The following is a 14,998-nucleotide window of genomic DNA, read 5'->3' as shown; positions in this document are numbered from 1 at the left end:
ACCGAGTAATCTGGACCGGTTCTACCTGGTCATCTGGACCACTTTTACCTAGTCATCTGGACCGGTTCTACCTGGTCATCTGGACCGGTTCTACCTCGTCATCTGGACCGGTTCTACCTGGTCATCTGGACCACTTCTACCTAGTCATCTGGATCGGTTCTACCTAGTCATCTGGACCAGTTCTACCTGGTCATCTGGACCGGTTCTACCTGGTCATCTGGACCACTTCTACCTAGTCATCTGGACCGGTTCTACCTGGTCATCTGGACCACTTCTACCTAGTCATCTGGACCGGTTCTACCTGGTCATCTGGACCGGTTCTAACTAGTCATCTGGACCGGTTCTACCTGGTCATCTGGACCGGATCGACCTGGTCATCTGGACCGGTTCTACCTAGTCATCTGGACCGGTTCCACCGAGTAATCTGGACCAGTTCTACCTGGTCATCTGGACCACTTTTACCTAGTCATCTGGACCGGTTCTACCTGGTCATCTGGACCGGTTCTACCTCGTCATCTAGACCGGTTCTGCCTGGTCATCTGGACCGGTTCTACCTGGTCATCTGGACCACTTCTACCTATTCATCTGGACCGGTTCTACCTGGTCAACTGGACCACTTCTACTTAGTCATCTGGACCGGTTCTACCTGGTTATCTGGACCACTTCTACCTAGTCATCTGGACCGGTTCTACCTGGTCATCTGGACCGGTTCTACTTGGTCATCTGGACCACTTCTACCTAGTCATCTGGACCGGTTCTACCTGGTCATCTGGACCGGTTCTACGTAGTCATCTGGACCACTTCTACCTAGTCATCTGGACCGGTTCTACCTGGTCATCTGGACCGGTTCTACCTAGTCATCTGGACCGGTTCTACCTAGTCATCTGGACCACTTCTACCTAGTCATCTGGACCGGTTCTACCTGGTCATCTGGGCCGGTTCTTCCTAGTCATCTGGACCACTTCTACCTAGTCATCTGGACCGGTTCTACCTGGTCATCTGGACCGGTTCTACCTGGTCATCTGGACCACTTCTACCTAGTCATCTGGACCGGTTCTACCGAGTAATCTGGACCGGTTCTACCTAGTCATCTGGACCGGTTCTACCTGGTCATCTGGATCGGTTCTACCTAGTCATCTGGACCACTTCTACCTAGTCATCTGGACCGGTTCTACCGAGTGATCTGGACCACTTCTACCTCGTCATCTGGACCGGTTCTACCTAGTCATCTGGACCGGTTCTACCTGGTCATCTGGACCGGTTCTACCTAGTCATCTGGACCGGTTCTACCTGATATTCTGGACCGGTTCTACCTGGTCATCTGGACCGGTTCTACCTAGTCAGCTGGACCGGTTATACCTAGTCATCTGGACCGGTTCTACCTGATATTCTGGACCGGTTTTTCCTGGTCATCTGGACCGGTTCTACCTAGTTATCTGGACCAGTTCTACTTAGTCATCTGGACCGGTTCTACCTGATATTCTGGACAACTTCTACATAGTCATCTGGACCGGTTCTACCGAGTAATCTGGACCGGTTCTACCTGGTCATCTGGACCGGCTCTACCTAGTCATCTGGACCACTTCTACCTAGTCATCTGGACCGGTTCTACCTAGTCATCTGGACCGGTTCTACCGAGTAATCTGGACCGGTTCTACCTAGTCATCTGGACCGGTTCTACCTGGTCATCTGGACCACTTCTACCTAGTCATCTGGACCGGTTCTACCTAGTCATCTGGACCGGTTCTACCTGGTCATCTGGACCGGTTCTACCTATTCATCTGGACCGGTTATACCTGGTCATCTGGACCGGTTCTACCTAGTCATCTGGACCGATTCTACCTGGTCATCTGGACCATTTCTACCTAGTCATCTGGACCGGTTCTACCTGGTCATCTGGACCGGTTCTACCTCGTCATCTAGACCGGTTCTGCCTTGTCATCTGGACCACTTCTACCTAGTCATCTGGACCACTTCTACCTAGTCATCTAGACCGGTTCTGCCTGGTTATCTGGACCACTTCTACCTGGTCATCTGGACCGGTTCTACCTGGTCATCTGGACCACTTCTACCTAGTCATCTGGACCGGTTCTACCTGGTCATCTGGACCGGTTCTACCTGGTCATCTGGACCACTTCTACCTAGTCATCTGGACCGGTTCCACCGAGTAATCTGGACCGGTTCTACCTGGTCATCTGGACCACTTTTACCTAGTCATCTGGACCGGTTCTACCTGGTCATCTGGACCGGTTCTACCTCGTCATCTGGACCGGTTCTACCTGGTCATCTGGACCACTTCTACCTAGTCATCTGGATCGGTTCTACCTAGTCATCTGGACCAGTTCTACCTGGTCATCTGGACCGGTTCTACCTGGTCATCTGGACCACTTCTACCTAGTCATCTGGACCGGTTCTACCTGGTCATCTGGACCACTTCTACCTAGTCATCTGGACCGGTTCTACCTGGTCATCTGGACCGGTTCTACCTAGTCATCTGGACCGGTTCTACCTAGTCATCTGGACCGGTTCTACCTGGTCATCTGGACCGGTTCTACCTAGTCATCTGGACCAGTTCTACCTGGTCAACTGGACCACTTCTACCTAGTCATCATGACCGGTTCTACCTGGTTATCTGGACCACTTCTACCTAGTCATCTGGACCGGCTCTACCTGGTCATCTGGACCGGTTCTACCTGGTCATCTGGACCTCTTCTACCTAGTCATCTGGACCGGTTCTACCTAGTCATCTGGACCACTTCTACCTAGTCATCTGGACCGGTTCTACCGAGTAATCTGGACCGGTTCTACCTAGTCATCAGGACCGGTTCTACCTGGTCATCTGGACCGGTCTTACCTGGTCATCTGGACCACTTCTACCTAGTCATCTGGACCGGTTCTACCTAGTCACCTGGACCACTTTTACCTAGTCATCTGGACCGGTTCTAACGAGTAATCTGGACCGGTTCTACCTAGTCATCTGGACCGGTTATACCTGGTCATCTGGACCACTTCTACCTAGTCATCTGGACCGGTTCTACCTGGTCATCTGGACCGGTTCTACCTAGTCATCTGGACCACTTTTACCTGGTCATCTGGACCGGTTCTACCTGGTCATCTGGACCACTTCTACCTAGTCATCTGGACCGGTTCTACCTGGTCATCTGGACCACTTCTACCTAGTCATCTGGACCAGTTCTACCTACTCATCTGGACCGGTTCTACCTGGTCATCTGGACCGGTTCTACCTAGTCAGCTGGACCGGTTCTGCCTGGTCATCTGGACCGGTTCTACCTGATATTCTGGACTGGTTCTACCTAGTCATCTGGAACGGTTCTACCGGGTCATCTGGACCGGTTCTACCTAGTCATCTGGACCGGTTCTACCTGATATTATGGACCGGTTCTACCTAGTCATCTGGACCGGTTCTACCTAGTCATCTGGACTGGTTCTACCTGGTCATCTGGACAACTTCTACCTAGTCATCTGGACCGGTTCTACCTGGTCATCTGGACCGGTTCTACCTCGTCATCTAGACCGGTTCTGCCTGGTCATCTGGACCGGTTCTACCTGGTCATCTGGACCACTTCTACCTAGTCATCTGGACCGGTTCTACCTGGTCAACTGGACCACCTCTACCAAGTCATCTGGACCGGTTCTACCTGGTTATCTGGACCGGTTTTACCTAGTCATCTGGACCGGTTCTACCTGGTCATCTGGACCACTTCTACCTAGTCATCTGGACCGGTTCTACCTAGTCATCTGGACCGGTTCTACCTGGTCATCTGGACCGGTTCTACCTAGTCATCTGGACCGGTTCTACCTAGTCATCTGGACCACTTTTACCTAGTCATCTGGACCGGTTCCACCTGATATTCTGGACCGGTTCTACCTGGTCATCTGGACCGGTTCTACCTAGTCAGTTGGACCGGTTCTACCTAGTCATCTGGACCGGTTCTACCTGATATTCTGGACCGGTTCTACCTGGTCATCTGGACCGGTTCTACCTAGTTATCTGGACCAGTTCTACTTAGTCATCTGGACCGGTTCTACCTGATATTCTGGACCAATTCTACCTAGTCATCTGGACCGGTTCTACCGAGTAATCTGGACCGGTTGTACCTGGTCATCTGGACCGGCTCTACCCAGTCATCTGGACCACTTCTACCTAGTTATCTGGACCGGTTCTACCTAGTCATCTGGACCGGTTCTACCGAGTAATCTGGACCGGTTCTACCTAGTCATCTGGAACGGTTCTACCTGGTCATCTGGACCGGTTCTACCTGGTCATCTGGACCGGTTCTACCTAGTCATCTGGACCGATTCTACCTGGTCATCTGGACCATTTCTACCTAGTCATCTGGACCACTTTTACCTAGTCATCTAGACCGGTTCTGCCTGGTTATCTGGACCACTTCTACCTGGTCATCTGGACCGGTTCTACCTGGTCATCTGGACCACTTCTACCTAGTCATCTGGACCGGTTCTACCTGGTCATCTGGACCGGTTCTACCTAGTCATCTGGACCGGTTCTACCTAGTCATCTGGACCACTTCTAACTAGTCATGTGGACCGGTTCTACCTGGTCATCTGGACCGGTTCTACCTGGTCATCTGGACCACTTGTACCTAGTCATCTGGACGGGTTCCACCGAGTAATCTGGACTGGTTCTAACTGGTCATCTGGACCACTTTTACCTTGTCATCTGGACCGGTTCTACCTGGTCATCTGGACCGGTTCTACCTAGTCATCTGGACCGGTTCTACCTGGTCATCTGGACCGGTTCTACCTGGTCATCTGGACCACTTCTACCTAGTCATCTGGACCGGTTCTACCTAGTCATCTGGACCGGTTCTACCTGGTCATCTGGACCGGTTCTACCTGGTCATCTGGACCACTTCTACCTAGTCATCTGGACCGGTTCTACCTGGTCATCTGGACCACTTCTACCTAGTCATCTGGACCGGTTCTACCTTGTCATCTGGACCGGTTCTACCTAGTCATCTGGACCGGTTCTACCTGGTCATCTGGACCGGTTCTACCTAGTCATCTGGACCGGTTCTACCTGGTCAACTGGACCACTTCTACCTAGTTATCATGACCGGTTCTACCTGGTTATCTGGACCACTTCTACCCAGTCATCTGGACCGGCTCTACCTGGTCATCTGGACCGGTTCTACCTGGTCATCTGGACCTCTTCTACCTAGTCATCTGGACCGGTTCTACCTGGTCATCTGGACCGGTTCTACCTAGTCATCTGGACCACTTCTACCTAGTCATCTGGACCGGTTCTACCTGGTTATCTGGACCACTTCTACCTAGTCATTTTGACCGGTTCTACCTAGTCATTTTGATCGGTTCTACCTGGTCATCTGGACCGGTTCTACCTAGTCATCTGGACCAATCTATCCTAGTCATCTGGACCGGTTCTACCTACTCATCTGGACCGGTTCTACCTGGTCATCTGGACCACTTCTACCTAGTCATCTGGACCGGATCTACCGAGTAATCTGGACCGGTTCTACCTGGTCATCTGGACCACTTTTACCTAGTCATCTGGACCGGTTCTACCTGGTCATCTGGACCGGTTCTACCTCGTCATCTGGACCGGTTCTACCTAGTCATCTGGACCGGTTCTACCTGGTCATCTGGACCGGTTCTACCTGGTCATCTGGACCACTTCTACCTAGTCATCTGGACCGGTTCTACCTGGTCATCTGGACCGGTTCTACCTGGTCATCTGGACCACTTCTACCTAGTCATCTGGACCGGTTCTACCTGGTCATCTGGACCACTTCTACCTAGTCATCTGGACCGGTTCTACCTGGTCATCTGGACCGGTTCTACCTAGTCATTTTGACCGGTTCTACCTAGTCATCTGGACCGGTTCTATCTGGTCATCTGGACCACTTCTACCTGGTCATCTGGACCGGTTCTACCTGGTCATTTTGACCGGTTCTACCTGGTCATCTGGACCGGTTCTACCTAGTCATCTGGACCACTTCTACCTAGTCATCTTGACCGGTTCTACCTAGTCATCTGGACCTGTTCTACCTGGTCATCTGGACCGGTTCTACCTGGTCATCTGGACCACGTCTACCTAGTCATCTGGACCGATTCTACCTGGTCATCTGGACCGGTTCTACCTAGTCATCTGGACCACTTCTACCTAGTCATCTGGACCGGTTCTACCTGGTCATCTGGACCGGTTCTACCTAGTCATCTGGACCGGTTCTACCTGGTCATCTGGACCACTTCTACCTAGTCATCTGGACCACTTCTACCTAGTCATCTGGCCCGGTTCTACCTGGTCATCTGGACCGGTTCTACCTGGTCATCTGGACCGGTTCTACCTCGTCATCTGGACCACTTCTACCTAGTCATCTGGACTGGTTCTACCTGGTCAACTGGACCACTTCTACCTAGTCATCTGGACTGGTTCTACCTGGTCAACTGGACCACTTCTACCTAGTCATTTTGACCGGTTCTACCTAGTCATTTTGACCGGTTCTACCTGGTCATCTGGACCGGTTCTACCTGGTCATCTGGACCACTTCTACCTAGTCATCTGGACCGGTTCTACCTGGTAATCTGGACCGGTTCTACCTAGTCATCTGGACCCTTCTACCTAGTCATCTGGACCGGTTCTACCGAGTAATCTGGACCGGTTCTACCTAGTCATCTGGACCGGTTCTACCTGGTCATCTTGACCACTTCTACCTAGTCATCTGGACCGGTTCTACCTGGTCATCTGGACCGGTTCTACCTAGTCATCTGGACCACTTTTACCTAGTCATCTGGACCGGTTCTACCGAGTAATCTGGACCGGTTCTACCTAGTCATCTGGACCGGTTCTACCTGGTCATCTGGACCGGTTCTACCTGGTCATCTGGACCACTTCTAACTAGTCATCTGGACCGGTTCTACCTGGTCATCTGGACCACTTCTACCTGGTCATCTGGACCACTTCTACCTAGTCATCTGGACCGGTTCCACCGAGTAATCTGGACCGGTTCTACCTGGTCATCTGGACCACTTTTACCTAGTCATCTGGACCGGTTCTACCTGGTCATCTGGACCGGTTCTACCTCGTCATCTGGACCGGTTCTACCTAGTCATCTGGACCGGTTCTACCTGGTCATCTGGACCGGTTCTACCTGGTCATCTGGACCACTTCTACCTAGTCATCTGGACCGGTTCTACCTAGTCATCTGGACCAGTTCTACCTGGTCATCTGGACCGGTTCTACCTGGTCATCTGGACCACTTCTACCTAGTCATCTGGACCGGTTCTACCTGGTCATCTGGACCACTTCTACCTGGTCATCTGGACCAGTTCTACCTGGTCATCTGGACCGGTTCTACCTAGTCATCTGGACCGGTTCTACCTAGTCATCTGGACCGCTTCTACCTGGTCATCTGGACCGGTTCTACCTAGTCATCTGGACCGGTTCTACCTGGTCAACTGGACCACTTCTACCTAGTCATCATTACCGGTTCTACCTGGTTATCAGGACCACTTCTACCTAGTCATCTGGACCGGCTCTACCTGGTCATCTGGACCGGTTCTACCTGGTCATCTGGACCTCTTCTACCTAGTCATCTGGACCGGTTCTAAATGGTCATCTGGACCGGTTCTACCTAGTCATCTGGACCACTTCTACCTAGTCATCTGGACCGGTTCTACCGAGTAATCTGGACCGGTTCTACCTAGTCATCAGGACCGGTTCTACCTGGTCATCTGGACCGGTTCTACCTGGTCATCTGGACCACTTCTACCTAGTCATCTGGACCGGTTCTACTTAGTCACCTGGACCACTTTTACCTAGTCATCTGGACCGGTTCTAACGAGTAATCTGGACCGGTTCTACTTAGTCATCTGGACCGGTTATACCTGGTCATCTGGACCACTTCTACCTAGTCATCTGGACCGGTTCTACCTGGTCATCTTGACCGGTTCTACCTAGTCATCTGGACCACTTTTACCTGGTCATCTGGACCGGTTCTACCTGGTCATCTGAACCACTTCTACCTAGTCATCTGGACCGGTTCTACCTGGTCATCTGGACCGGTTCTACCTAGTCATCTGGACCACTTCTACCTAGTCATCTGGACCGGTTCTACCTGGTCATCTGGACCGGTTCTACCTAGTCATCTGGACCGGTTTTACCTGGTCATCTGGACCGGTTCTACCTAGTCATCTAGACAACTTCTACCTAGTTATCTGGACCGGTTCTACCTAGTTATCTGGACCACTTCTACCTAGTCATCTGGACCGGTTCTACCTGGTCATCTGGACCACTTCTACCTAGTCATCTGGACCAGTTCTACCTACTCATCTGGACCGGTTCTACCTGGTCATCTGGACCGGTTCTACCTAGTCATCTGGACCGGTTCTGCCTGGTCATCTGGACCACTTCTACCTGATATTCTGGACTGGTTCTACCTAGTCATCTGGATCGGTTCTACCGGGTCATCTGGACCGGTTCTACCTAGTCATTTGGACTGGTTCTACCTGGTCATCTGGACCACTTCTACCTAGTCATCTGGACCGGTTCTACCTGGTCATCTGGACCGGTTCTACCTAGTCATCTAGACCGGTTCTGCCTGGTCATATGGACCGGTTCTACCTGGTCATCTGGACCACTTCTACATAGTCATCTGGACCGGTTCTACCTGGTCAACTGGACCACTTCTACCTAGTCATCTACACCGGTTCTACCTGGTTATCTGGACCGGTTCTACCTAGTCATCTGGACCGGTTCTACCTGGTCATCTGGACCACTTCTACCTAGTCATCTGGACCGGTTCTACCTGGTCATCTGGACCGGTTCTACCTAGTCATCTGGACCGGTTCTACCTAGTCATCTGGACCGGTTCTACCTAGTCATCTGGACCACTTTTACCTAGTCATCTGGACCGGTTCTACCTGATATTCTGGACCGGTTCTACCTGGTCATCTGGACCGGTTCTACCTAGTCAGCTGGACCGGTTCTACCTAGTCATCTGGACCGGTTCTACCTGATATTCTGGACCGGTTCTACCTGGTCATCTGGACCGGTTCTACCTAGTTATCTGGACCAGTTCTACTTAGCCATCTGGACCACTTCTACCTGATATTCTGGACCACTTCTACCTAGTCATCTGGACCGGTTCTACCGAGTAATCTGGACCGGTTCTACCTGGTCATCTGGACCGGCTCTACCCAGTCATCTGGACCACTTCTACCTAGTTATCTGGACCGGTTCTACCAAGTCATCTGGACCGGTTCTACCGAGTAATCTGGACCGGTTCTACCTGATATTCTGGACCGGTTCTACCTGGTCATCTGGACCATTTCTACCTAGTCATCTGGACCACTTTTACCTAGTCATCTAGACCGGTTCTGCCTGGTTATCTGGACCACTTCTACCTGGTCATCTGGACCGGTTCTACCTGGTCATCTGGACCACTTCTACCTAGTCATCTGGACCGGTTCTACCTGGTCATCTGGACCGGTTCTACCTAGTCATCTGGACCGGTTCTACCTAGTCATCTGGACCACTTCTAACTAGTCATCTGGACCGGTTCTACCTGGTCATCTGGACCGGTTCTACCTGGTCATCTGGACCACTTCTACCTAGTCATCTGGACCGGTTCGACCGAGTAATCTGGACCGGTTCTACCTGGTCATCTGGACCACTTTTACCTAGTCATCTGGACCGGTTCTACCTGGTCATCTGGACCACTTCTACCTAGTCATCTGGACCGGTTCTACCTGGTCATCTGGACCGGTTCTACCTAGTCATCTGGACCACTTCTACATAGTCATCTGGACCGGTTCTACCTGGTCATCTGGACCGGTTCTACCTAGTCATCTGGACCGGTTCTACCTGGTCATCTTGACCACTTCTACCTAGTCATCTGGACCACTTCTACCTAGTCATCTGGCCCGGTTCTACCTGGTCATCTGGACCAGTTCTACCTGGTCATCTGGACCGGTTCTACCTGGTCATCTGGACCACTTCTACCTAGTCATCTGGACCGGTTCTACCTGGTCAACTGGACCACTTCTACCTAGTCATCTGGACCGGTTCTACCTGGTTATCTGGACCACTTCTACCTAGTCATTTTGACCGGTTCTACCTAGTCATTTTGACCGGTTCTACCTGGTCATCTGGACCGGTTCTACCTAGTCATCTGGACCACTTCTACCTAGTCATCTGGACCGGTTCTACCTGGTCATCTGGACCGGTTCTACCTGGTCATCTGGACCACTTCTACCTGGTCATCTGGACCGGTTCTACCTGGTCATCTGGACCACTTCTACCTAGTCATCTGGACCGGTTCTACCTGGTCATCTGGACCGGTTCTACCTAGTCATTTTGACCGGTTCTACCTAGTCATCTGGACCGGTTCCATCTGGTCATCTGGACCACTTCTACCTGGTCATCTGGACCGGTTCTACCTGGTCATTTTGACCGGTTCTACCTGGTCATCTGGACCGGTTCTACCTAGTCATCTGGACCACTTCTACCTAGTCATCTTGACCGGTTCTACCTAGTCATCTGGACCACTTCTACCTAGTCATCTGGACCGGTTCTACCTAGTCATCTGGACCACTTCTACATAGTCATCTGGACCGGTTCTACCTGGTCATCTGGACCGGTTCTACCTAGTCATCTGGACCGGTTCTACCTGGTCATCTGGACCACTTCTACCTAGTCATCTGGACCACTTCTACCTAGTCATCTGGCCCGGTTCTACCTGGTCATCTGGACCAGTTCTACCTGGTCATCTGGACCGGTTCTACCTGGTCATCTGGACCACTTCTACCTAGTCATCTGGACCGGTTCTACCTGGTCAACTGGACCACTTCTACCTAGTCATCTGGACCAGTTCTACCTGGTTATCTGGACCACTTCTACCTAGTCATTTTGACCGGTTCTACCTAGTCATTTTGACCGGTTCTACCTGGTCATCTGGACCGGTTCTACCTAGTCATCTGGACCACTTCTACCTAGTCATCTGGACCGGTTCTACCTGGTCATCTGGACCGGTTCTACCTGGTCATCTGGACCACTTCTACCTAGTCATCTGGACCGGTTCTACCTGGTCATCTGGACCACTTCTACCTAGTCATCTGGACCGGTTCTACCTGGTCATCTGGACCGGTTCTACCTAGTCATTTTGACCGGTTCTACCTAGTCATCTGGACCGGTTCCATCTGGTCATCTGGACCACTTCTACCTGGTCATCTGGACCGGTTCTACCTGGTCATTTTGACCGGTTCTACCTGGTCATCTGGACCGGTTCTACCTAGTCATCTGGACCACTTCTACCTAGTCATCTTGACCGGTTCTACCTAGTCATCTGGACCACTTCTACCTAGTCAACTGGACCGGTTCTACCTGGTCATCTGGACCACTTCTACCTAGTCATCTGGACCGGCTCTACCTGGTCATCTGGACCGGTTCTACCTGGTCATCTGGACCAGTTCTACCTAGTCATCTGGACCGGTTCTACCTGGTCATCTGGACCGGTTCTACCTAGTCATCTGGACCACTTCTACCTAGTCATCTGGACCGGTTCTACCTGGTCATCTGGACCGGTTCTACCTGGTCATCTAGATCGGTTCTGCCTGGTCATCTGGACTGGTTCTACCTGGTCATCTGGACCACTTCTACCTAGTCATCTGGACCGGTTCTACCTGGTCAACTGGACCACTTCTACCTAGTCATCTGGACCGGTTCTACCTGGTCATCTGGACCGGTTCTACCTAGTCATCTGGACCACTTCTGCGTAGTCATCTGGACCGGTTCTACCTGGTCATCTGGACCACTTCTACCTAGTCATCTGGACCGGTTTTACCTGGTCATCTGGACCGGTTCTACCTAGTCATCTGGACCACTTCTACCTAGTCATCTGGACCGGTTCTACCTGGTCATCTGGACCGGTTCTACCTAGTCATCTGGACCGGTTCTACCTGGTCATCTGGACCGGTTCTACCTAGTCATCTGGACCACGTCTACCTAGTCATCTGGACCGGTTCTACCTGGTCATCTGGACCGGTTCTACCTGGTCATCTGGACCACTTCTACCTAGTAATCTGGACCGGTTCTACCTGGTCATCTGGACCGGTTCTACCTAGTCATCTGGACCGGTTCTACCTGGTCATCTGGACCGGTTCTACCTAGTCATCTGGACCGGTTTTACCTGGTCATCTGGACCGGTTCTACCTAGTCATCTGGACCACTTCTACCTAGTCATCTGGACCGGTTCTACCTAGTCATCTGGACCACTTCTACCTAGTCATCTGGACCGGTTCTACCTAGTCATCTGGACCGGTTCTACCTGGTATTCTGGACCGGTTCTACCTAATATTCTGGACCAGTTCTACCTGGTATTCTGGACCGGTTCTACCTAATATTCTGGACCGGTTCTACCTGGTCATCTGGACTGGTTCTACTTGGTCATCTGGACTGGCTCTACCTGGTCATCTGGACCGGCTTTACCTGGTATTCTGGTCCGGTTCTACCTGGTCATCTGGACCGGTTCTACCTGGTCATCTGGACCAGTTCTATCTGGATTTCTGGAACCGTTCTACCTGGTATTCTGGACCGGTTCTACCTGGTCATCTGGACCAGTTCTATCTGGATCTCTGGACCGGTTCTACCTGGTCATCTGGACCGGTTCTACCTGGTATTCTGGTCCGGTTCTACCTGGTCATGTGGACCGGTTCTACTTGGTCTTCTGGACCGGTTCTACCTGGTCATCTGGACCAGTTCTATCTGGATCTCTGGACCAGTTCTAGCAGTTTACATATAAACAGATTCAGAACTGGTCTAAAGAGTTCCAACTGGACCAAAGTTTTGGAGGTAGGTATCTGATGTCAGTATAGAAAGCAAATCACCATGGAAACCAAACTCTCCTGCGTGCTTTGTCCTGCCCTATCAAGTCCATCACCATGGTAACCGCCTGGCCTCACCTGCTCGGCCACCTGTCTGACGCTCTGCACCGACGTCCCATACAGGTGGTTGTTGTACTGCCCCGCCTCGATGAAGCGATGCGACTGGATGTCCCTCTCCATCTGTTCCCGTGACGACACAAAGTGGTAGTCCCGCCCATCCGCCTCGTAGTCCCTGCGTGGGCGTGTCGTGTCTGTGGGCGGAGACAAGGTGACGTCAGCCACTTCCTGTTTGGTCTCTGTCTCACCATGAGAGACGGGAGACTTACGAGGGACGCAGGAGCCGAACTTGTCCGGGTACTCGGACAGGAGGTCGTCGTTGACTCGGTCTTTGGTCGGTCCCAGGATGATGACGGGACGGGCGTAGTCGACTGAGGACAGACGGACATGGGAACTTATTTACACCTGGTCATGAACATGGACAACCACCTGACGTAAACAGACGGATGTGGGATCCATCCTGTCAGGATCACCCAGCCGTGTGTGGACGTGGAGACGAAGGGCAACACTGACCTTCGATCTGAGTGACGAGCTCGTAGCTGTGGACGAAACCTTCTCTGCCTGGAAGAAGAAAACCAGAAGTCACATCTTCACCTCCTGGAAACGTTTCGTCATGTTTTCTGCTTTCTTTGTGGAAAACCGTGACGTTACCTTTACTCTTCATCCGCGACCACTCCTTCCTCTCCACTCTGAAACACACAGTTTCCATGAACACACCTGCAGGAGCTGCAAAACCATCTGATACACACCTCCTGTCCACTATCAGCTCCACCTGTCTCCACCAAGGTCCAGCCAGCCAATCACAGCTCAGCATGTAGACACGCCGAAGGTCAAAGTGGGCGTCAGAACGAGCAGATTTCAGGTTGTTGGTCTGAGTATTTAGTGGGATTTTAACCCACAACCATCTCTGGGCTCTCCAGAGAAGGTCTGAAGAAGAGAGAACATCCAGCAGCAGCAGTTGGACCAGAACGCAGCAGAAGACCACATTGGTTCCCCTCCTGTCCGCTAAAAACCGGGAACTGGAGCTGCAGTTCACACAGACTCCAGAACTGGTCTGATGAGTCTCCAGTTCAGCCTGGATCCCTTCAGGCTGCTGCTGGTGTCATCAAGTCAATATGGAGCAAAACCTCCAACACCACGTTGGATCTATGACAGGACCTGAAGCGGTTCTGAAGGACAAAGGAGGTCTAATGTGGCTCTGGAGGGTGGACCTGATGAACTGGACGGGGTGTGTGTACAGTAGGTGCTGACCTGTGTTTGGATGGGACGTATCCCAGCTCCTCCAGCTCCCCCTGCTGGTTGACCCGCCTGGCCTGCCACCATTCGTCATCGGCGCTGTCAATCACATGAAGAACCTCCCCAAAGTTAAAGTCCAGAGCCTGTGACAGGACGCCGCAGTCCCACTGCTTATCGTAGTCAAAGAGCGCCCTGAAAACCAGCAGACCGTCAGTCTTTACCTGAAACCGTTTCATCATGTCTCCACAACATCTGGATCAGTTCAAATCACCTAGGACCGCGGTCTGCTACAGACCAGGTCACCTGGGACCGCGGTCTGCCACAGACCAGGTCACCTAGGACCGCGGTCTGCCACAGACCAGGTCACCTGGGACCGCGGTCTGCCACAGACCAGGTCACCTGGGACCGCGGTCTGCCACAGACCAGGTCACCTGGGACCGCGGTCTGCCACAGACCAGGTCACCTGGGACCGCGGTCTGCCACAGACCAGGTCACCTGGGACCGCGGTCTGCCACAGACCAGGTCACCTGGGACCGCGGTCTGCCACAGACCAGGTCACCTGGGAACGCGGTCTGCTACAGACCAGGTCACCTGGGACCGCGGTCTGCCACAGACCAGGTCACCTGGGACCGCGGTCTGCCACAGACCAGGTCACCTGGGACCGCGGTCTGCTACAGACCAGGTCACCTGGGACCGCGGTCTGCCACAGACCAGGTCACCTGGGACCGCGGTCTGCCACAGACCAGGTCACCTGGGACCGCGGTCTGCCACAGACCAGGTCACCTAGGACCGCGGTCTGCCACAGACCAGGTCACCTGGG

General features: G+C 52.5%; 1 protein-coding gene across 2 annotated transcripts in view; it reads right to left on the bottom strand.

Moving 5' to 3' along the window:
* Positions 1–14,998, bottom strand: part of LOC306769438 (disks large homolog 4-like) — a gene marked incomplete at both ends in the record, with an annotated part of 206,243 nt that overhangs the window by 42,918 nt on the left and 148,327 nt on the right. For both annotated transcript variants that reach the window (XM_079258043.1, XM_079258042.1), the window contains 5 exons: positions 12,964–13,136; positions 13,212–13,313; positions 13,456–13,503; positions 13,594–13,631; positions 14,194–14,370. In XM_079258043.1, coding sequence (XP_079114169.1) covers positions 12,964–13,136; positions 13,212–13,313; positions 13,456–13,503; positions 13,594–13,631; positions 14,194–14,370 — 538 coding nt within the window. The remainder of the gene's footprint in view (positions 1–12,963; positions 13,137–13,211; positions 13,314–13,455; positions 13,504–13,593; positions 13,632–14,193; positions 14,371–14,998) is intronic.

The sequence above is a fragment of the Telmatherina bonti genome (genome assembly GCF_933228915.1).
Source record: "Telmatherina bonti genome assembly, chromosome: 18".
Taxonomy (NCBI): Eukaryota; Metazoa; Chordata; class Actinopteri; order Atheriniformes; family Telmatherinidae; genus Telmatherina; species Telmatherina bonti.
This window is presented reverse-complemented; position numbering and strand designations above follow the sequence as displayed.